The sequence below is a fragment of the Paramisgurnus dabryanus genome, chromosome 2, assembly GCF_030506205.2.
Source record: "Paramisgurnus dabryanus chromosome 2, PD_genome_1.1, whole genome shotgun sequence".
Classification (NCBI taxonomy): domain Eukaryota; kingdom Metazoa; phylum Chordata; class Actinopteri; order Cypriniformes; family Cobitidae; genus Paramisgurnus; species Paramisgurnus dabryanus.
Genome location: NC_133338.1, coordinates 41,620,324 through 41,642,763, shown reverse-complemented (window position 1 = coordinate 41,642,763; position 22,440 = coordinate 41,620,324). Strand labels below are relative to the sequence as shown.

The window sequence follows — 22,440 nt, the reverse complement described above, 5'->3', positions numbered from 1 at the left end:
GGAAGTCCATAAGTCCAGAGTGTGCCATTTGGGTCAGGGTCTTATTCCTTACCCCTACCCCTTAGTAAGGGGTAAGACAGAGAAAATGGGATTGGGCCTTAAAGTCTCCATGAACTGGAAGTGCCGATCGACCTTCATGTTGTAATCATAGACTGCGGAAGTTCATTTGCAGATTTTGTTTGAAGTTTATGAGAGCACACAATTTTTTTTTTATGACTTACACGGATAAATTGTTTATAATAAGTACTGCAATATTACAAATAAGAATTTTGTTGAAATGTTTTGATTTCTTTTAAAGTTTAATAAAGTTGTATTTGTAGGGGATAATGGCAGTGTCTGGATCAAGCACTGGGTAAAAGGAGGACACAATTACTACTATAACATGAAAACTGGACAGGGTACCTGGGATGAGCCTGCAGACTTCGTCCCAAACAACACTCAACTTCAGAAGGAAGAAATACAGGTAGAGCTTCATTAGATTTGTGCATTTCAGTTGTTTGATTTGTTGGTTTGTTTTCTATTGCATTTCTATTTCTTTTCTAAATTTAGCTTTTTTCTTACTGATTTTTGTGTAGTCCGTTGTTTCGGGAGTAACCACAGCATATAACCGGGAGCAGCTATGGTTGGCCAATGAGAGTCTGATCGCCAAACTGCAAGCACGCTGCCGTGGTTTCATGGTGCGGCGAGGAATGAAAGAACGTCTGGAGTTCTTGAAGTCTCAGGAGCAATCTGTTACACACATACAGGTCATACTTCTCTATTAGAGAGAAATAACATGCATATAATAATAGAAAATACAAAAACTTCTATCAAATTGTGCTATGCATCGAAATCCATTCATGACTATCTGGTTCTGTTTGCCATACAGGCTCACTGGAAAGGCTTTAAGGAGAGAAAGAATTATAATGACAGGAAGAAGTTCCTAAAGGACCACACTGATGAGGCTGTCAAGGTGAGAAGATGATCAACAGCAAGAAAACTTTTGATGGATTAAAGCAACATCTAATCATTACTTAACATTACTTATAGATTCAATCAATGGTCAGGATGCATCAAGCTCGTAAAAAATACAGAGATCGTCTGAAGTACTTCAAAGACCACGTAAGTCTTTCAATACAGAATAATTTAATGAAACACTTTACAATAATGTTGTATTTGTTAATATTATTAAATGCATTAGCTAACATTTAATTAACCATTTAAACAATACATCTACAGCATTTATTAATCTTAGTTGATGTTATTATCGATATTTACTAATACATTTTTCAAATAAAAAATTGCAACTAAATTGCACCAATAACTAACGTGATTAAATGTATTGGCATTAACAAAGATTAATAAATTCCGAAAGACGGTATTGCTTATCGTTACTTCAAGTGTTACTGATTTAACTGTGTGGTGTATTAAGATTGTTAGGAAAATATTTTACTTTTAATCTTTTACTGCACTGTGGTTTGCTCAGAAAGTCTAACATTTTCTCACATTAATTTTCTCATTTCAGATAAATGACATAGTAAAGATTCAGGCGTTTATTCGAGCCAATAAAGCAAGAGATGACTACAAAACACTCAGTAAGCATTTGATTTTTCCAATATGTGACCCTACCTGTATAAAATCCATCTATATTTTTAAAGTAATACACTGTTTTGTAAATGCATTTAACGTACATAATGTAAAGAACAAAAAAAACTTGATATCATTCTTATTTGGCCGAGTAAAGCAATGTTTAATTTTAAAATTCAAGTAAAACAGTGATTGAATCAAAATTTGATGCATTATATTATGAGACTTTAGCCTGGATGTCACAGAGGCTGTTTACACTTGGCATTAACATGCGTTTTCATTGATCGGATCACAAGTGGACGACGTTAATGCCAGGTGTAAACGGTGTTCAAAACGTTTTGAACGCGTCCACTTTCGACCACTTTCAACCACATCACAAGGTAATCGAAACCACTTTCGATTGGATCGCTTTGGAGTTGCAGAACGCAATGTGATTGAATGTGTTCGAACAGCCACACGCGACCGCCTTCTCTCCGCCCATTTATCTAATCTGAGGTATTAAACACAAATTTTACGTCTTTTTTTGACTTCTGGCGTGAACATACGGTGAACAGCGCTATTTTTAGCCTTTCATTGATAAAACTACTGTGGGTGTTCTCCGTAGTTTCGTTTTGAAAGCGTGAAAGTTGCGCGATCCTATTTCATCAATTGCGCTGAAAATTCAGAGAAAGCTCTTACATACACACGAACAAAACTCTGTGCAGCATGTTTACTTGCTAAACAAGCAGTGGACTCTGACATTAATATTAGTTTGCGTCCATATAAACTCATCAATACTCCCGCTCGGGATTGAATGACAGCACAGAGACTCGCCCACCGTCTCACGGACCGTCCCCTCACAATGTATTCAGGACAGAAGTGGTCGAAAGTGGACAAAAGAGACTGATTTAAATACCAGGTGTAAACGTAATGTGTCTCTCTCGTCCACTTGTGATCCGATTGATGAAAACACATGTAAACATCCCCACAGACAGGGTTACATATTCTTAAACATATAACAATATGAGTCATTAGTCTAATAGTCCAGAATAATATGGACTAAAAGAAAAGACTTCACTTTCTCCAACCTTTCTTTATTGTACCTGCCCAATTAAAATCCAATTTCCTTCCTTTAACAGTCAATGCAGATGACCCTCCAATGGGTGTTGTTCGTAAGTTTGTCCACCTGCTGGACCACAGTGACCAGGACTTCCAGGAAGAACTGGAACTGATGCGGCTAAGAGAGGAGGTGATCACCAACATCCGCTCGAATCAGCAGCTGGAGAACGATCTCAATCTGATGGACATCAAGATCGGTTTGCTGGTGAAAAACAAAATTACCCTTCAAGAAGTGGTCTCTCACAGCAAAAAGCTCACTAAAAAGAACAAGGGTGAGCTGTCTAACCTCATGATGATGAACAAGCATAAAGGTGGTCTGAAGGCGCTCAGTAAAGAGAAGAGGGAGAAGCTGGAGGCATATCAGTTCCTCTTCTATCTGCTACAGGTAATCTTGATTTTAACTTGAGTCCTTTCGCTATTGTATTTTTCGTATGACCACTGGGTTATTCATTCTTCTCCCTTGTGTTCCTTAGACCAATCCCACCTATCTGGCTAAGTTGATCTTTCAGATGCCACAGAACAAGTCAACCAAGTTTATGGACTCTGTGATTTTCACATTGTACAATTATGCTTCAAACCAGCGTGAGGAATATCTCTTGCTCAATCTCTTCAAAACAGCACTGCAAGAGGAAATCAAGTAGGCACTGAATACTAATTTATACTCGCTCAATATGCATCTTGAAAAAAATCTGTCTTCGGGTTTTCTTTGTCAACAATAGTTAGCGAGAAGAATGTATTGCTTGGATTAGTTTTGAGAAATGTTTATATCAAGGTAAAATTTCATTCTCTTATAAATACAGATCCAAAGTGGACCAGATCCAGGAAATTGTAACGGGAAACCCAACAGTCATTAAAATGGTGGTGAGCTTCAACAGAGGAGCCAGAGGTCAGAATGCCCTCAGACAGATCTTGGCTCCTGTCGTGAAGGAAATCATGGATGACAAGGCGCTCAACATCAAAACTGACCCAGTTGACATATACAAGAGCTGGGTGAACCAGATGGAATCTCAAACAGGAGAAGCCAGGTAAGAATAATAAGGTGTTTACATTCAAGCCAGGCTTCCTCTGATAGGAAACACAGTCTGCATCATTGGAAATTGGACTAAATTAATACTGAATGGTAATTTATTTTTAGTCTATGCAGCCAGTTTGTAAAGCAAAAGACTATAGTTGCTTTTACTAAAAAGAGATCAATAAAATGTAATGCTAGATCAGATTTTAATGCTACATAGGCTTGGAATGACAGTGAGGTTTTGTTTTGCAGCAAATTGCCGTATGATGTGACTCCAGAGCAAGCAATGAGTCACGAGGAGGTTCGAACCCGCCTGGAAGCCTCCATTAAGAATATGAGGACCGTCACAGACAAATTTCTTTCGGCCATAACTGTTTCCGTGGATAAAATACCGTGAGTTTATAAATCTGCAACTGCTGGGTTAAACTGCATGTGTGTTTGTGTGAGCATCTTTTGGTCTCATTCTCACACACACGCACATTTGTACATAAAGTTTAAGAAATCATAATGTATCAGTACGTTTTACTTGTTTTCTTTTAGCATAAAGACTCTTGGTGGTCTTTATTTGTGAATATGTGACCCAGTTTGTAAAAATTCAGCTGAAGTCATGTTTTGTGATTTACATTATCATCCAACGTGTGAAAAAATTATAACATTCGGGGAAAATATAACCTTGATATCTTTAATATTGACTGAGCAAGGCCATGTCAAAGATTTAAATCAATGGTGATTAAATTTAATTATAAATTTTTAACCTTGATTACCCCGAAAGGGTCATGTATATGGAAATTGGTGTTCGTTATGCTGTTTACTAACTGTTTTGTTTAAAAGCATTTTCTATGTGGACACAAATAAGAATTTGTGCCACATCATTACCCTGATAAACCCCAGCAGTAATATTTCTGCATTGGAAATTATTTACTTATTGACTAGTTATTGATATTAGCGGTGTGAAGTTTAATTAGAAAATTAGTTAATTCTAAAACTGTTTTTTGTCCTTTATTAAGAAAGAGGAATGAATCAAATGTTCAAACATTGCTCAGAGGAACAACGTTATTTGATTAAAAAGTTGATTTGAGAGGGAAATGCGTAAAAGAAATGCAGCAAAGTTTAGAATGCTCAGCTAAAATGATCTCAAATGCTTTAAACCCAAAGCACATGGAAGAAAACAAGCAACTACTGTTAAAACGGATGAAAGAATAGTCAGAATGTGGCAAAGATTCAGCTTTTTATCACCTCTAGAAAGATCAAAGATGATCTGTAAGTACTGTGACAGTCAGAAGAATGGCATCAGCACATCAACTGACCCAAAGAAAAATGGCGTAAAATTTTGTGGCCTGATGGGAGTTATTTTCGGGTCTAGTGGTAATCGACAGAACCTCAGGCAACCTCCGGGTACTGAATTACAGTTAAACAATTTGATTTTTACCGTTTTGGAATCCATTAAGCTGATCTCCGAGTCTGGCTGTACCACTTTTAGCATAGCTTGAATCTGATAAGACCATTAGCATCGCGCTCAAAAATAACCAAAGAGTTTCGATACTTTTTCTATTTTAAACTTTACTCTTCTGTAGTTACATCGTGTACTAAGACCACCAGAAAATTAAACGTTTTGGTTTTCTTGGCCGATGTGGCTAGGAACTATACTCTCATTCTGGCGTAATAATAAAGGACTTTGCCGCCGTAACATGGCTGCAGGAGGCGCAATGATATTACGCAGCGACTGAAAATGGTCCCCTTGGTTACTTTCAATAGCAGGGGACAATTTTTGGGCACTGCGTAATATCATTGCGCCTTCTACAGCCATGTTACGAGGGCAAAGTCCTTGATTATTACGCCGGAATGAGTTTTATATTTTTCGTGTATAAGCAACATGGATCAGTTTGAATACATCAGAATACTTGAAGATATTATGTTGCCCTGTACAGAAGAGAAAATGCCCTTAAAATGGGTGTTTTAACAAGACAACAACCCCAAACACACAAGCAAGCGGCCCTTTGAAAACTTGTGGGGTGACATTAAAAATGCAGTTTCTGAAGCAAAACTCTATTTAAAACAGATGTGCAGTAGTTATCAACAACAATGGTTATGCAACTAAATATAAGTAATTCAATAGTTTAAAGTGAAGTTAAATCTTAAGAAATTGTCTGCAGAGAAAATGTGTTATGTTTTCAATAGATTTGAAATAAGGAAATAAACTCAATTTCTAACATTTTTTACTTTATTAACTTTTATTAGTACACTGCTATTTTCTTAGCATGAATGTATGCTGTATTTGTTTTATGCACTGTTAATAATTCTTTAATATATGAAAATGACTTCGCAAGCCAATATTTGAATATTCAAATCCATGTCTGTTACATGACCTGCTTCTTTGTTCTTGTGTGTGTTTGACCGACCTGTAGATATGGCATGCGGTTCACTGCAAAGACGCTAAAGGACACACTTAACGAAAGGTTTCCTGATGCCACAGAGGACGAGCTTTTGAAGGTTTGTCTCATCATAGCTTGAAATAAAGCAAGTTTCAAAGCAGAGTTTTAGACGATGTGATTACATGCGTTATTCTTCAGACCAAGACAGAACACATCCAGATGTTTCAGCCACTCTGTTTACCTCTTTGCTAAATGTCACATCTGCTGCTTTCCTTTACGTAGCTCAGCCTTAGCCCTGCTGTGTATACTTCTGCTGATTATCCTAAATTCTGAGCATTTCTTGCATTTCTGTTTTATTGTCACTTGACTCTGAAAAATAAATGTGGTTTTGGTTTCAGTCTTGTTCCTTTTCTCCTGGAAAGAAATTCCACCTCTCTCTGTCTTTTTCGGTCTATCCCTCACTTTGTCTATCTCTCTCTTTTTCATTGCACTGGCTCCAGCTCTCCTCTTGGCCCCTGCTTATGCCCTTTTCAAGAGGTTTCTGATTTTTGATGAGCACCATCCCAGGTAAGCTGCGCCTTTTTCAATCTCTCGTTGCTTTTCTGTCTCTCTCACTTTTAACCCCTCACACAGAGTATAAGACAGGAAGAGAAACATTCATAGTTGGATTTTTAGCTGTGGTTGTTATGATTGCTTAATGACTTTTTATCTTTTTAGATTGTGGGCAACCTGCTGTATTACCGCTACATGAATCCCGCCATTGTGGCCCCTGATGCCTTTGACATCATTGACATGTCAGCAGGAGGCCAACTGACCACAGAGCAGAGGAGAAACCTGGGATCTATCGCCAAAATGCTGCAGCATGCCGCCTCCAACAAGATGTTCCTCGGAGACAATGCCCATCTCAACCCCATCAATGAATACCTCTCCACCTCCTACCAGAAATTTAGGTAAAAGTTATATAGATTTTTATTTTATTTTTCCTTTATCTCTATTTTTTCTTTATATCTCCTCTTTTTATTGTCATTTTTACTAATTTTTCAGATTTGTTCACACTGTTTTATTTAAGTACTATACCCTGATACTGTTACTGTCAATGTAATTCTATGGTGGGAAAAAGAGTCAAGGTTTCAAAACCACTACAACTTTTCTGGGATACATTTTTTGGTATGATCTGTGTACACAAAATTAATTAAATCTTAAAGTCATGTATGATTAAGTCAAGTCATGGCAAGCAAAAAATCTTTTCTTAAATTAAGTGTTTAAGAAAAAAGTTCAAGATTTTTTGCTTCCCCATTTTTTGCCAGTTTATGGACAAATGTACTTAAATTTGATATTTTTTGTCTAAAAACTAGACTTATTTTTCTAGGTCATTTTACTCCTCAAGAAAATACATCTTGATTCAAAGAATTTTTTTGATATTTACTTAAAACAAGACAAAAATACTAAGAAAGAGCACTTTTGTGAAGTGCATTCATATAGTCTTACAAATACAACTGGCCCTTTGAGAGCAACCATAACGCTGATGTGGCCCGGGATGAATTTGAGTTTGACATCCCTGATTTAAAGGCGTTTAAGTTTGTTTCACTACTTACACTGCAAAAAATTATTTTCAAGAAAAATTTTTTTTGTATTTTTGTCTTGTTTTCAGTAAAAATATCTAAAAATTCTTCAATTAAGATGCTTTTTCTTGATGAGCAAAATGAGCCAAGAAAAAAGTCTAGTTTTTAGACCAAAAATATCAAATTTAAGTAATTTTGTCCAGTAAACAAGCAAAAAATTGGTAAAGCAAAAAATCTTGAACTTTTTTCTTAAACACTAAATTCGAGAAAAATTTCAAGATTTTTTTGCTTGTTTTATCCACAAATTCTATTAATTTTTATATTTTTGGTCTAAAATCTAGACTTATTTTCTTGGGTCGTTTTGCTCATCAAGAAAAAGCATCTTAATTTAAGATCTTTTAGATATTTTTACTGAGAACAAGACGAAAATACTAAGAAATTTTTTCTTGAAAATAATTTTGTGCAGTGTATAATATCCAAACTAACAAAAATGCTTGTCTATCCCAAGACGTTTCTTTTTGTCCGCTTGTGATGTCCCTTCTTTGGAAGACAAGTTCAATGTGGATCAGTACTCTGACCTGGTCACCTTAACCAAACCTGTAATCTACATTTCAATCGGGGAGATCATCAACACTCACACGGTAAACATCTGAAACTTCATCATAGGAGTTCATCACATACAACACACAACTGGTGATCAAGAAATTAAAAAAATTCTCCCGTCTTTAGCTCTTACTGGATCACCAAGATGCTATTGCACCAGACCACAATGATCCTATTCATGAGTTGTTAGATGACCTAGGAGAGGTGCCTACCATAGAGTCTTTAATAGGTGAGTCTCTAAGAAAATCCTTCAATGTTCCCAGATCCTAAAATGTCAGAGTGATGGAGCTTTATTCTCTCGCAGGTGAAAGTCCACTTCCTGCTGATGACCCTAGTAAAGAAATGATGGGTAAGACAGAAGTGTCTCTTACTCTCACCAACAAGTTTGATGTTCCTGATGAGGCCAACGCTGAAATGGATGCCAAGACTCTCCTTCTCAAGTAAGAATAATGTTTCACTTTTGCTCGGTTCCAAACCCTAGTGAGGTCCCTAAGGAGGAAGCGTTTCATGATTTTACCTTTTAAGACAGCTTACCTGTGTAGGCAGCTCAGAGATTTCGGGGGTAGATTAGAGCCAATGTGTCCATTTTTTCCACTTCACTAGAAAAAAAGGTTTGTTGGTTCAACTTAAAAAAGTTAAAAAACTTTGACAACTGACAGCTTATATTTTAAAGTTGAATTAACTCAAATTTTAAGTGACCAGGTAACCAACCTTTCTTGATTTTCAATAATAAGGCCACGTAACATGAACCTTTCACCATTTTTGTCATTTAGCACCAAGAGGCTTATAGTTGATGTGATCCGGTTCCAACCTGGAGATACACTCACTGAGATTCTTGAGACCGTAGCTGCACCTGAGCAGGTATTTTAACAGCAGACAGTGTTTCCGAATTCAAAGGATTGTGTGAAATGTAAAGTGTAGTTACACAATTTTCCTGTGGAATAGGAAGCAGATTACCAGCGTGCCATGCAGCGACGGGCCATTCGGGATGCCAAGACCCCCGAGAAGATGAAGCAAGCCAAACCGGTTGTGGACGACAGCCTTACCTTGCAAGGCAAAAAAGAGAAGATCAAGAGCAACCTGCAAAGACTAGGAGAGCTGGGAAAAGTTCATCCTGAGAAGAAATACCAGGATCTCATCAATGATATTTCCAAGGTACTCTTCCCTATGCCTCGTGCATCGTATTATCATTAAATTATATTAAACTGATATTTGATATAATATGTGCAGTGTCACTTATTTCCCACTGTAGAATATACTTTCAATTTGTAATTATTTGCATAGGATATCCGGAACCAAAGGCGATATCGTCAGAGGCGAAAGGCGGAGTTGGTGAAGCTACAGCAGACCAATGCTGCATTGAACTCCAAGACCAGTTTCTACAATGTGCAGATTGACTACTACAACCAATACATTAAAACCTGCATGGACAATTTAGCCAGCAAGGGCAAGTGAGTGATGAGTCTACGGTGTTTATGTTCGGTTTATGTGTGAATAATTGGTGTTAAGCTCTTACTTTCGGGTCATGGAAAGTGTCATTTCTTTACCCACAGAGTTTCTAAGAAACCTGGAGACAATAAGGCTAAGAAGAGTAAGCAGGTATCGCAGAAGTACACGGCAGCCCAACTGCATGGGAAGGGTGTTCTCATTGACATTGAGGATTTGCAGAAAAATCAGTGAGTTTTATGATTTTATGCCCAGTTTAAATGGTTGTGCTGCAGATTCGGTCAGTTTATTGACAAAGAAATTCTAGGAAATGCTTCCAACTTTGTGTTCAAATGTCGTACATTACTAGTAAGCTCAAGTCAAAAAAGTAAATTCTGCAAATATGGAAGGTCCTGCAAATATGTAGCAAGCACCTTATTAAAGGCGGGGTGCATGATTTTTGAGAAACACTTTGAAAAAGGGAGTCGGGTTGAGTACCAAAACACACTTGTAGCCAATCAGCAGTAAGGGGCGTGTCTACTAACCGACATCGTTGCCTGGGTTGCATATGTGTGGGGTGGGTCTATCAAAAGAAGGTCCAGATTCTATTGGGGTAGGGATGTGTTTGTTTAGGTGATTTTAAATATAAAACATTGGCTTTCAGAGATCATGCACCCCGCCTTTAATGCCTTTTTAAAAATTCCACATTATCTCGGTCATATGTTGCATTGATTCATCTGTTTCTGATGTACATTTTGCTCTTGCTTGTCCTTTAATTTATTTGCTGGTGTTCTAATTAAATACTTTATCATTTACAGGTATAAGAATGTAATTTTTGAGATCTCCCCATCTGAGGTTGTAGGAGTGTTTGAAGTTAAAGCTAAGCTTATGGGAGTTCATTTGGAGACATTATTGTTGGAATACCAGGTGGGAATCTTTTTCCTTAAATAAATATACTTTTAGCTCAACATCTTAAAGGTGATGATTATCAATATCATCTAGTGAATGGATTTGTCTGTATGTATTTTAAGGACCTGCTGTGCATGTATGTAAATGTGTAAACTTTTTAATTACAGGATCTTCTTCAGTTACAGTATGAGGGGGTGGCTGTGATGAAGCTGTTTGATCGAGCTACTGTAAATGTCAACCTTCTCATTTTCCTGCTCAACAAGAAGTTCTACGGCAAATAGACGCTCATAGAGGACCTTAACAGACTGTTGACACAAATTGAAGCCAAGACCACAATCATCTTTAGTTTAAATGTCTTTTCTGCACTACTCGAAATGTGCCACCGTACCATTTTGTCTAATTGAAAGGATAGGTTCCTTGAATGTACATTTATTAGATGCATCATTTATTACCATCCTTTAACTTCTGGACAAATAATGATTGACTGTTGTCCGTTTTTATTGAGATTGTCAGTATCCAAACGAGTGTCAGTAGTTTGCTTTGATCCTTTGCGAACTGTACTTGCATGAGCTTTAAATACTCTATATGTTATATGTAAAATGAACATTTTTATTACGTTGTATGCTTTGGGAGAACAGAAAATGTCTCTTAGTATCCCTATTCTATAGGAAAAAAGAAACAGAGAAAACTAAATGTTACCAAAGTATATTTATCAGACCAATTTTTGTTTCATTGTTTAGAACCAAAGTATCATAAATGGGTTATCTCATTGGCTTGTCAAGTATGAAGACTTATTGGAAAATATATTTTGTAGAGCATTCAGACACGTCATGCTGGAATTTTTTTATGTTTATGTCCCACTAATGTTTGTTGCCTTGTGTCCATTGTTTTGTCATTTTTGTTTGTTTTATGGTGCCTTTAGTTAAATAAACATGGAGAAGCCTTATAATGGTATAAAAATGTATTTTATTGTTTGATGACCAGAAGCAAATAGTGCTTATGATTGCATTTGTGCTTTAACATATATCTCTTTAGACAAGATGTAAAAGTTAAATAATGGTTACATATTTTCACTGATTAGTAATGTTTGTTATTACACTTAAGCTTAGGCATCAATATCCTTGAAAACACAATAAATGAATAATTAAATATTAACAAATGTACAGACTGACATCTGAACATTTTTTTGAGTTGGTTGGTTTATATTTTAGAACAAAACATAAAACTATTTAATATAATTTCTGAAGTTTAAATGTTCTGATTTCTGGCTTGGGTGTTCTCGGTTATTGGACCCATGAAACACAAAGTGCTATATGTTTCTGTTCAAATGTTTTAAGAAGTTGTATTATGCATATTTCCACTTGTGCATCTGATGCTGGTAGCTATTTGGTATTTGAATTGTAAAGCAATTGAAATGTCCTAATGTACCAATGAACTGTATGCCAATGTCGCTAGCAAAACTTTAAAGTTCTTCATATAAATGCCGAACAGATAAATGACAGGATTATGAATTTCACTGTCCAGTGTTTCACACACAAAAAAAGCAACTTCAGTGAATCCTGAAATGTTGTTTTTCAAGAGAAAACTGCTTTGATAACTGTAAGATTTCTTCATAAATAAGAGTCATTTGTTAGCCGTTGCAATAAAACAAAATAAAAGAACGTTAAATTTATGAAGATAATGAAGCACACTGTATTTTTATTGTATTTTTGACACACAATTATCACACTGCATTACAGACACTTTTGATATCTACCGTACTACTGATGGTTCCATGCAATGGTTTAAAAGCCTTTGCAGAAGACCGTTATTTAGGGGGAAAGTAAAAAAAGCTACTTTACCAATTTGCATTTGTTTTTGAGAAATGCAAATATTTGTCTAGTGTTAACAAATGCCAAACCACTATATCAACTCACAGTATGCACATTTTCTTTCAGCATTATATACCTTTTTGCCAAAATGTGTACATCAGATGTAAAATAAATATTTGGTGTCCCTAGAGTGCGTTTTAGTAGTGTAGTTTTAGCTCAAAATATCACATAGATCATTTATTATAGCATATAAAAATGACTATTTTGTAGGTGTGAGCAAAAAAGTGCCATTTTTGGGTGTGTCTTCTTAAATGCAAAGGAGTTGATGTCTCAATGCACTAAATTGCAGTGCCATGGTTAGATGCAGATTAGAGGGTGGTATTATCCCCTTCTGACATCACAAGGGGAGCCAAATATCAATGACTGTATTAAGATTTTTTCACATGCTTGCAGAGAATGGTTTACCAAAACAAAGTTACTTGGTTTGTTCTTTTTCACATTTTTTAGGCTGATAGAAGCACTGGGGACACAATTATAGCACTTAAACATGGAAAAAGTCCGATTTTTATAATATGACTTATAATTGTTTTATAATCAAATTTTACTGAGATTAAGGAATGGCAAGTTTTTAAACTTAATTACTTAAAAAAAAATATTTATTAACTTATATTGACCAGCCCCCAAAGGCCTGTAACACATGGAGAAATCAGGGCAGTAAAAAGGACCATTGAGATGTTCATTTATTTATGGCCAAAGAATTATTCTGAACACATTTACAAAGAATTTATTTTTATAGTAGATGTTTTATTAGTGTTTGTTTATATTAAAAACATTAGACTTGTTTGCACATATATTACGTTATATTTATGCTTGACACATGTAGGGGTGGTTTCCCGGACAGGGATTATCTTGGGCCAGGACTAGGCCTTAGTTTAATTATGAAATATAACTAGTTTTAACAAACATGCCTTATAAAAACATTAAATTTTGAGGCAAAACAGAGGGCACTGATGTATTTTAAGATATCTCAGTGCAAGATATTTTCAGTTTGGACAGCTCTTACATTTATTTTTTAGTCTAGGACTAGTCTAATTCCTGTCCGGGAAACCGCCCCCTAGAGTATTAAAGTGTGCAGGGTACGCAGCCCTGAGTAGTAACTAGTATTCAGAATTGGATGGTATGCTGTCAGAGGATATACTGGGAAGTTAGTGGTGCAAACTCTCACCATTCTGTCAGGATAGTTCAGGATAAAGTTAACTGACTGATTTCAGATGCAAGTCCAGCAGCACTGAATATAGAGTTTTAGCATACCCCCCACCTGAGAAGGACCAGACAGTGTAGACAGCATCTTCTGACTGATCTGTTTTTACCATACTGGTATGATTTCTGATTAGCTACGAACCACATCCTAAATGTAATTATTCATGTAGCTGGTAACAGTCTGCATACATAATGGTGTTTCCAGCTGCTACACAGAAAATCAAGAGCCTCTTATAGGTAGTAATGCAGTTACTTAATATAGAATCTGATTCAGCCAACCAGCCTTGGAGTTGGCTTTGTTTGGTTGTAGCTTATGCTTGAAAGAAAAAACAGTAGCAGATTTGGCAATAAGCACTAATAACAGAGGAAGACACAGACCTTAAAAAAATGCAAACTAGACAGTTTGTAGGGGAAAGCAGGGCACAAAGTAACGCTTTTTAGCTTTGGCTCTATCATTCAAAAAATATTTAAGTAAGATTAATATTTTTAATATTTTTTAGATATGAGCATAACTAACTAAAGATCAATACAAGATCAGCAAAACTAATGTAATTCATTTTTCATACCTTATCATTGTTATTAGGCCTGGCGTGGTTTTGTTACACTAAATAAACATTGCTAACAAGCGGAATTTGTATAGAAAATGAAAAATAAGATGACTTATATGACCCCCTTTAAAATAAAAAATAGGTTGTGTATCCCTTTAAGAAAACTCCACTGCCGCCTTGTGGACACAACTTAAAAAAAATTGGCATGCAGTTTTGGGGCAGGCTTGTGTATTTTTTTTCCGCGGCTTGTTTTCACTCGGAGTGAGGGATCGGAGTTGGCAAAACAAATGTGTGCCGTGAAGTCAGGAGTCGGTGTATTACAGCAGTTCAGGTGGATTTAGATGATGGACACGGAGAAGAGAGCGCAAGGGAGTACACGCGGACTACGCGATCAGATTTCACCGCTGCATTTCACGAATCAGTAACATCTAAACATTTTCTCAGACTCGTATGACAACAGCGGTCGATCAGTGGCCGCTGATGGTGCCACCGCAGGACAGTGAGTTTCATTTGCTACCTTACTGCGAACTTCGCGTTGCTCTTAACGTTACCCGTTTCTGTGAGTTTTGAATGCGTAATGAGGTTTACATTGGCGAGACCACTTGTTGAAATCTGGCAAAACTAAGTTCAGTATTGTGGTCAGTGCGATCGTTTCTAATTTATTATATAAGTACGCTGTTTAATGAGACGAACGAGTGTTTACCGCCATTTCTATTTTTTAAAAAGTCAGTTGATACATTTTAATGCGGTGATTGTGTCACGCTCATTAGCTGTTAGCTGTCACGGCTCACTTTGCATATCGGACTAACTTGTATCAATCACGTAACGTTATACCAATTTAAACAGTTAAATAAACACAAACTGTCTACTTTCATTCATAAATAATGGTAGACACTTAAGTTTTTAGGTCTTTTAAAATACATACATTGAAGCTGTTCTCACAATCGTTAGCTCGGTGGCTAGAGTCGTTAACTTACCGAACTTGACATCCAAATCAAAGTTTAAGTTTTTTGTTTGGCGGTGGTATTTAACATCTTATAATCCTCCCACAATCAAAAAGCAAGTTTAAAGAGCAGGTTTGTTGATGCCAGACACATCTCACTAACTTATCGAGGCTTAATACTTGAATATTTAGCGATGTCCAGTTTCCTGACAAACTTTTAGCAAACAAGAAAATCGACCCATGACAGCCAGCGATTTAAATATAAAGAATAGTTTTATTTTCATACAGTTTTTACACTGGTGTACTTAAGTCCATTAAGTTGATAAACTGTCTCGTCGCGTTTTCCAGCTCATTAATGGTGGCAAAGCTTCTGTCATTAAACTGACCTCATCAAACACCTCCAAAGCATCTGGACGGCACTCTTACACCCTTTGGAGACATGAAGGGAGAGCATAAACGTATTTGACTTCTACATTGAAAACAATCAACAATCTTTTTCCTGCCAAGTTGATCTCGAAACTCTGCGGCCCAGCCATGTCAGGATCCCCGGGCTCGAGTGGCTCCAACCCGCGGAAGTTCAGCGAGAAGATCGCGCTTCACAACCAAAAACAGGCGGAGGAGACGCGGGCCTTCGAGCAGCTCATGACAGACCTAACCGTCTCAAGGGTAAGCACAGCCACATTGGAACCTTATATCTTTTTCTCGCTTTGGTAAAATAAATGCAACTGCTCAAGTTTATACTGTACGGCTTGAATCGTTATGTGTGTGTAAAATGCATGTGGTGAGAGTAGTGAGTCACCTGCAGTCATTTTCACTATAAATTAGTATTGCGTTTCAATAAATGACTGTTTAAAATATCTACTAGTGATTGCTTGATGAATCATTCATCATATGAATATATTAAAAATTGTCTGTCAAAGGTGTCTTTTCTGTTACTTTAGTTGTTAGTCACTTCCCCACAGAGTCACCATGGCAACCACAATGTATGCCATAGTTACTACAGTTAATGACACTACATAAAATGTTAACTGTGTTATAGTGCGGTGAGCTGCTTTGCATTTTCTTTTGCATTTATATGTTCTGCATGCATGTAAACATTTTTGAGGTGCTGATACATCATAACCACATTCAAAAATAATCCACTGGTTTTGTACAAACTGGTAAAAATAATTATGACAGCTGTCTGAGAAAGAAAAAATTGCGGTTGTTACTGTAGCTCAGTTGGTAGAGCATTGTTATGGGTTCAAACCTTAGAGAAAAATATGAATTGAATGCACAGTAATTTGCTTTGGATAAAAGCATCTGCCAAATGTGTAAATGTAAATGGTCAGACAAGGGTTAGGTAATGTTGGGATAAATTTTTTTTATACCAGAGGCAGAGCTGTCTCTCAGATAGAGCTGAGTCTGTAGTTGTGAATGAATGAATGAATGAATGACCTGCCAGCAAATTATTTGGCTGGCTCCTCTTGTAGGGCACAACGTGGTTGTGTCATAATATGTGGCGTAAATTAAAGCCTTTGCACTTAACAATGGTTCCGCCTTATGCTGACGTACCACATCAGCCATTGGAATGAGCCCTGGAGGAAAATGTTTTAAAAACTGCAGATTTGTGTTTATGAGCGCAAGCGTTGCATTTTACACATTTAGTTAATTTTTAACATCATGGGCTTTAGCAAACCAAACAATACTAAAGCCTCTTGTCTGTATTTACAGCTATAGTTACAGATGTGGCCTTTAAAAACGCGCGTTTTCTCCCGCGGCATTCGCCAAATCGTCTCGCGGAGTCACGCAGAATTCTGCAAGTGTTTTCGGGGGGGCTACTTTCCCTTTTCCCTTAATGTGTTTCGCTTCACAGAAAATCCACCAGGTGGCGCATAAAAAACTACATTTTTATATGCGTTGTCATTGCGGTTGTTTCCAGAAGTTAATAAGGGCATTGCTGAATATTTAATATTTCTATTAAAACAGCAAAGTGACGTCAACCCCTTCTTGCCAGCATAACAGCGCATACATATATTAAGATGACTGTACGTGCAATGGGCATTTATACTAAGTGCAACAAAGAATTTAGTGTGAGCCTAATACCCTTAACTCTATTTACAATGAATATCTTAATTATTTGTGTTGTCGAATTTTGACACCGTTTCATTGTTTGTTTATAATATGAATAATTATGTCCGTTTTTCTAAAAGTATTAATATTTTAAAGAGATTCATGTGGTATAAAAATACATGTTTTAAAGTTAAAAATGTTGTAAAAATATATTAGTATTATTGTTCTTAATATATTAAGAACAATAATATGACACATGTATGTAGGCAGACAAAACTGATTGTCATAAGAAGTGCCCTTCCAAAAACAACAAACAACTTTGCATAATTATGATTTGTTCTAAATCCTAGTGCCATTGATAAACAAAGTAACTTTATGCTTACCACATGAATGTAAGCTGCTAAATTTTAAAAATAAAAAAGCATCCTTACTTGCACCTAGGGTTGCACCGATTAATCTGCCGATGATGCTTGCTACGCTTCTCAATAAATTACAGTGAAATGCCGCTACATCCAAAACCAGAGGGCGCTCTCGAGCAGAAACTCAATATGCGCTGCAGAAGAAGAACCAAACTCGAAATTGCTGCCTTCTACGGCAGCTTTCCAAGGCAACGAGTTTCGTTTCCAACGAGTTCTGAAAAACAAAATGGCGGCCAAGAAAGCGGCTGGAGCACAAATTTAGTGTAAATAAATGTATATTTTTATTTTTTAATTGCATTTCTAGCAAGAAATTAGTATTTAAGTTTTTAAATATGTGATTAGTTATCACAAAGGCACTCTATGTTTATATTTCAAACACGCTGCCTTTGAAGTGTGTCCGAAAGCGTTTCTCCGAGCTACATTTATGCCTCCGAAGACATTGGGTCATTAAGGGCAGCGAGGCAACAAGTCAGCTGCCTAAGTTTTTCAGACACAGCTTTAAGCATATATTTATATTATTATTTATATTTATAGGTATTTTTATGATAATAAAGAATATGTATAATGATTATGTTTGACGAATGTTGCTTTTTCAAACGCTTGTTATAAACGACTCAAACCAACAGTGATTTCAGATCGATAAGGACTTACCGATCAAAAGCCGTAGTACATGAAATAGCTGTGCATAATTATCGGCTGTGTGACTCAGAATAGTTATCGGTCAGGTATTATTGTTATGACATTTATCGTTGCATCCCTACTTACACCACTAATGGCACAGAACTGCTGTGGTTACACATTTTAGGAAAATCAGTCGAAAAATTGCATGTTCGCTGTACATATCACTGGTATAGACCCCTTCACGGTTCACGTCACAGGCGGTTCCCACTGCGCATGTTGGGGTCAGAAAAGTAATTACAGCAGATTGAGTTGCGTGTTATTCGGTATCGTAAAAATGCCTACTTACGTCGTGGGCTCTGAAAATCGCGCCAGGTCTTCCGTTAAGTTTTCGCGATTCATGCAGAATCTCAAAAACAAAAAAATACAACATCTGCGGCTGCAAGCAATTAACGTGCAGACTGGAACAATACAAATATCAAAGAGGCTTGTGATTGTAGTGCTCACTTCATTTGAGGTAAGTCATCATTTTTCAGCCCTGTTAGATTAAATTTTAAAGCCTCGATTGTATGAACAGTTTGACCCCATGCTGCGCACCCACCCGATAGTCATTCAATGTTTACAAACCTTGAAGGGGTCTATAGTGAACAATAGTTTAAGAATACACACAGCCATTTTATCTGAATTAGCAGGAAATAAAGGTATTGTTCAGTTCGTTTTATTTCATTCAAAGCACTTGATTGGTTGCCTTAATTGATTAATAAACAAATTTTATCTTTGAACTCATGCTGAAATGAATGTTGTTGTGTCACCCTTTACATGTTTGCAAGATGACATCCAGCTGCAGGTGTGCTAACTGTTCTTTGGCATGATCGGCTGTAAGCTCCCAGGATCAAGTCTGTGTTAGATCCCGCAGAATTCATAAAAGTTACAAATCAAATTGTATATCATTTTTAGGGAAATTGAATCATTCTAGGCTTTGGAATCGGTAAAATAAACAACCTTCTGCAATGAGCGCTGTCGGTGAGCGGAGGGAATAGCATAAGCTTTAGGGAAATCCTCTGCTTTAGTAAGCAGCTTGGTTTTGGTCCACAGCTGGGGTGTCATTGTTTTGATAACGGCAAACATTGAAAGGCTTGGTGTGAGCTTCCATGACCCCAGAATGTGTGCCGAGGAGAGAGGATCTGTGCGTGTTTATCAAAAGCTGTGTTTCTGAGCCGTCTGCCTGGAACAGTCTGTGGCAACATCAGATTTAAAGCTGTGGCTTTTCAGTGGTTTAAAAAAAGACATAATGAGAAGGAAGATATTTTCTTTTGGTTTGTGATTCACACACTTACTAGACGCAGGATCGGGATATAGAGATAGGATATGTGCATAATGCTGTACTGTCCTTGTGGACAAAGTACTATAATTTGTACAGAGCGATGTGTAATTACGATTGCTTTGACTTAAAAGTGACGGTGGGTTTAATAAAAAAAAACATTTCAGCAGCTAATGTGATATATCACTAAATAAGGTTAGTCTTTCAGATTCAAATTTTGTCCTTTGCTTAGTGAGAGGTAGGAACGCCTACTGATTTGCTTATGCCTGATCAGAATCGATAATTTTCTTTTTGATTTACTTTTTACTCCAGCTTGGGCTTAGAGAGACATACTGCTAAAACCAACACATTTCTAAGAACTTTCCTTTTATTTATCAATTGTAAAACATCTAAGTATGTTATCTATTATAATCGTAACTTTCTAGCAGATGCATTTACTTTGTTTTTGTCTTTATTAAAGGTGCAGTTTCAGAAGGTCCAGCAGCTCCGGCTGTCTCAGAACCGGGCCCAATACTATGGCGGCTCTCTGCCTAACGTCAACCAGATAGGCAATGCCACCACTGATTTCCAGGTACCTGGCTTGCCCTCTATCACTAATCTACGTCTACTGAATCGGTCATGCTAGACCTCTTTATTCAGGAAAAGACAAGTCTTTTTTTGAGTTTTTTCCCCTCAAACTTCAGATAAGCGATGTCAAGAGATGGTTACTGCAAAGCCTTCTCCTAATAGTCTGCATCTACTTTGTATTTAAAAACAAAGTTATCCCCTCAAGTAAGCGGTGAGCCAGAGAACTGTATCTGTTTCTATCCCCTATGGAGAATAGTGTTGTGTACCTCCAGGTGAAAGTGCTCTTGTTGCTGTGAATAAGGCTTCTTTGAGGCATGGAGCAGTGATCCCTTACATTTTGATCCGGCATGAGAAACCAAACGTAGAGAGGTAAAAGCACTCTGCTTTGGTGTAGTCCGAAATCACCGGGGGACACAGGCTAATGGTTGCACTTAGATACTGAATTTGTTTGTGTGTTAAGCATGCTTTGTCATTATTAAAATATAGATATATCTAAAATAAAAATCTCTATTCACAGGCAGTTTTATGTTGCTACTAAACAGGAAGGGTCTTAACGCAAAGGTTTTTTCTCTACAGGGTGCGTTTCCCTCCGGTCTGGACTCAGTCAGAGGGACTAGACATCACGGTCTGGTGGAGAGGGTCCATCGAGACCGCAATCGGATCAACTCTCCGCATCGCAGACCAATTGACAAGCATGGACGGCAGATATCCTTTAAGTTCACCGGTGTTACGGCTCAGCTTTAGTAGAGAAAATTGTCACAACCATAATCTGTGAGAATCTGTACTCACTGTGCGAGTAGAGACGTCATAATCATGAGGGGATAATGTTGTGTGTGGTCATGATTGTTAACCTTTGCTTATGTGGGCAGTGTTTTTTTTTTTTGACCCCTCAAGCTCAGTGATGATGTAGACTGTGTCTTTATGTAGTATATTCCCACTGCTTAACTGTGGGTGTGAATGAGTGGGTAACTGCAATAACCTGTTTTTTTCCCGCTCATTTTTCTCGTCCTGTGAGAAGCATTTAGAGATTTGAATATTAGTACACTGGTGTTCTCATTAGTGATTTACAGACCTCATCGCTGATCAGCTTACACATTATGACGCTTCATTTGGCACATGGTTCGATCTTGCAATTTCACAGGGTTTGGCAGTTTTTGTTTTAGCTTCTCCAGTTAAAGAATGATGAGTTTAGGTTTTCTGCAGATTTTGATTAATACCAAAGATTAAATAAACAGAAAAAGGCTTTAGTAATTTTCAAGTTACTTTCAAGGTCTGAGATTTGATTTTATCTTTAGTCTTTTGAAGCCAGGCTGAGGTTTTTGGGTTTGAATTATCCATAAGCAGAGTGGTCGCTTCTGCACAGTCGATAATATTGTGTTAGTACTGGAACAGTCCGCTCGCTCTGATGCCATGCCATAGGGAGAGAGACAAAAAAGACTGCGTGAAGGAGTCCGAATAAAGTGTGACAGAGTCGAGTTACGTAAGAGCTTTGAACGATGGGTTCAAAGTAATTCCACACGGTGAACCGCAGCCATCCTTGTTCTGTTAGAGGGAAAAGGCTTTTTGTGATGGTGACCGCAGTCATGCTCAAAAACTGCAAGACCTGTTTGTCAGAATTCTGGCAGGCTGCTCTGTCAATTGAGACACTCCCTCTCTTTGAGCCGAAGATACGCTAATGTATTCTTGGTTGTGTTTTTTAGAATCACACCTGCTTTTTCCTACCCTACTATCTTTTTTGTATTGTATGGTTGACAGTTGCTGACAGGTTTTATCCCTGTTGTGTTATGAAATAGAAAATAGTGATCAGTTTTATTAAGCCTCTGATTGGCCGGAAAGTTGCTCTTTGGAAAGCTTTGTTTTTGTTGTTGTTTTTCTAGTTCACTTTTTGCACTATGAATAAAAATTTCTATTGATCCGATACAGTACGAAGGCATGATAGTCAAAACCAGTTTTACGCTCCGACCAACCTCAAAAAGCATTTTTTGTTTATGCTTGACTATTAATTCTCTCATATGTGCCTTTTGAAAGACCATCTAACGAAATAGACCGTCCTCTTTCAAAATCCCACCATCCAAAGATACCCAAATGTTTAAAATGACTGTCATGCAGAAAATGCCTAAAATGCCTAAATTGTTGTTTGAGTCTAGGTGTGAGAGAGAATATGTGTGAGAAAATTCAAACCCTTCGTTCTTTTTCCCTCTCTTTAGTACCAGATGTCCCTCACAGTGTTGGCTTGTTTGGCTTGTTTCGTTTTAACAGTGTCGGCCAAGTTTAGACAGACTGTCGCTTTATCAAATGCTCACTAGCCAGCCTATTCTATCACATACCAGTTTCTAACACTACACTAAATCATA

General features: G+C 37.2%; 2 protein-coding genes across 2 annotated transcripts in view; both read left to right on the top strand.

Annotated features, from left to right (window-relative positions):
* iqgap1 (IQ motif containing GTPase activating protein 1) overlaps window positions 1-12,228 on the top strand; it is a 45,858-nt gene extending 33,630 nt beyond the window's left edge. The window contains exons 18-37 of the mRNA XM_065289179.2: window positions 321-463; window positions 576-746; window positions 869-952; window positions 1,030-1,101; window positions 1,505-1,574; window positions 2,685-3,049; window positions 3,138-3,301; window positions 3,465-3,689; window positions 3,929-4,069; window positions 6,082-6,166; window positions 6,766-6,998; window positions 8,119-8,251; window positions 8,340-8,442; window positions 8,518-8,653; window positions 8,987-9,074; window positions 9,159-9,368; window positions 9,498-9,664; window positions 9,767-9,889; window positions 10,457-10,565; window positions 10,715-12,228. Of these exons, the coding sequence (XP_065145251.1) occupies window positions 321-463; window positions 576-746; window positions 869-952; window positions 1,030-1,101; window positions 1,505-1,574; window positions 2,685-3,049; window positions 3,138-3,301; window positions 3,465-3,689; window positions 3,929-4,069; window positions 6,082-6,166; window positions 6,766-6,998; window positions 8,119-8,251; window positions 8,340-8,442; window positions 8,518-8,653; window positions 8,987-9,074; window positions 9,159-9,368; window positions 9,498-9,664; window positions 9,767-9,889; window positions 10,457-10,565; window positions 10,715-10,828 (2,936 nt within the window). The 3' untranslated portion in view covers window positions 10,829-12,228. The remainder of the gene's footprint in view (window positions 1-320; window positions 464-575; window positions 747-868; window positions 953-1,029; window positions 1,102-1,504; window positions 1,575-2,684; window positions 3,050-3,137; window positions 3,302-3,464; window positions 3,690-3,928; window positions 4,070-6,081; window positions 6,167-6,765; window positions 6,999-8,118; window positions 8,252-8,339; window positions 8,443-8,517; window positions 8,654-8,986; window positions 9,075-9,158; window positions 9,369-9,497; window positions 9,665-9,766; window positions 9,890-10,456; window positions 10,566-10,714) is intronic.
* Window positions 12,229-14,527: 2,299 nt separating this feature from the next.
* The window catches only part of crtc3 (CREB regulated transcription coactivator 3), a 33,294-nt gene continuing 25,381 nt past the window's right edge, over window positions 14,528-22,440 (top strand). Inside the window, exons 1-3 of the mRNA XM_073812818.1 lie at window positions 14,528-15,775; window positions 19,980-20,090; window positions 20,663-20,791. Of these exons, the coding sequence (XP_073668919.1) occupies window positions 15,644-15,775; window positions 19,980-20,090; window positions 20,663-20,791 (372 nt within the window). The 5' untranslated portion in view covers window positions 14,528-15,643. The remainder of the gene's footprint in view (window positions 15,776-19,979; window positions 20,091-20,662; window positions 20,792-22,440) is intronic.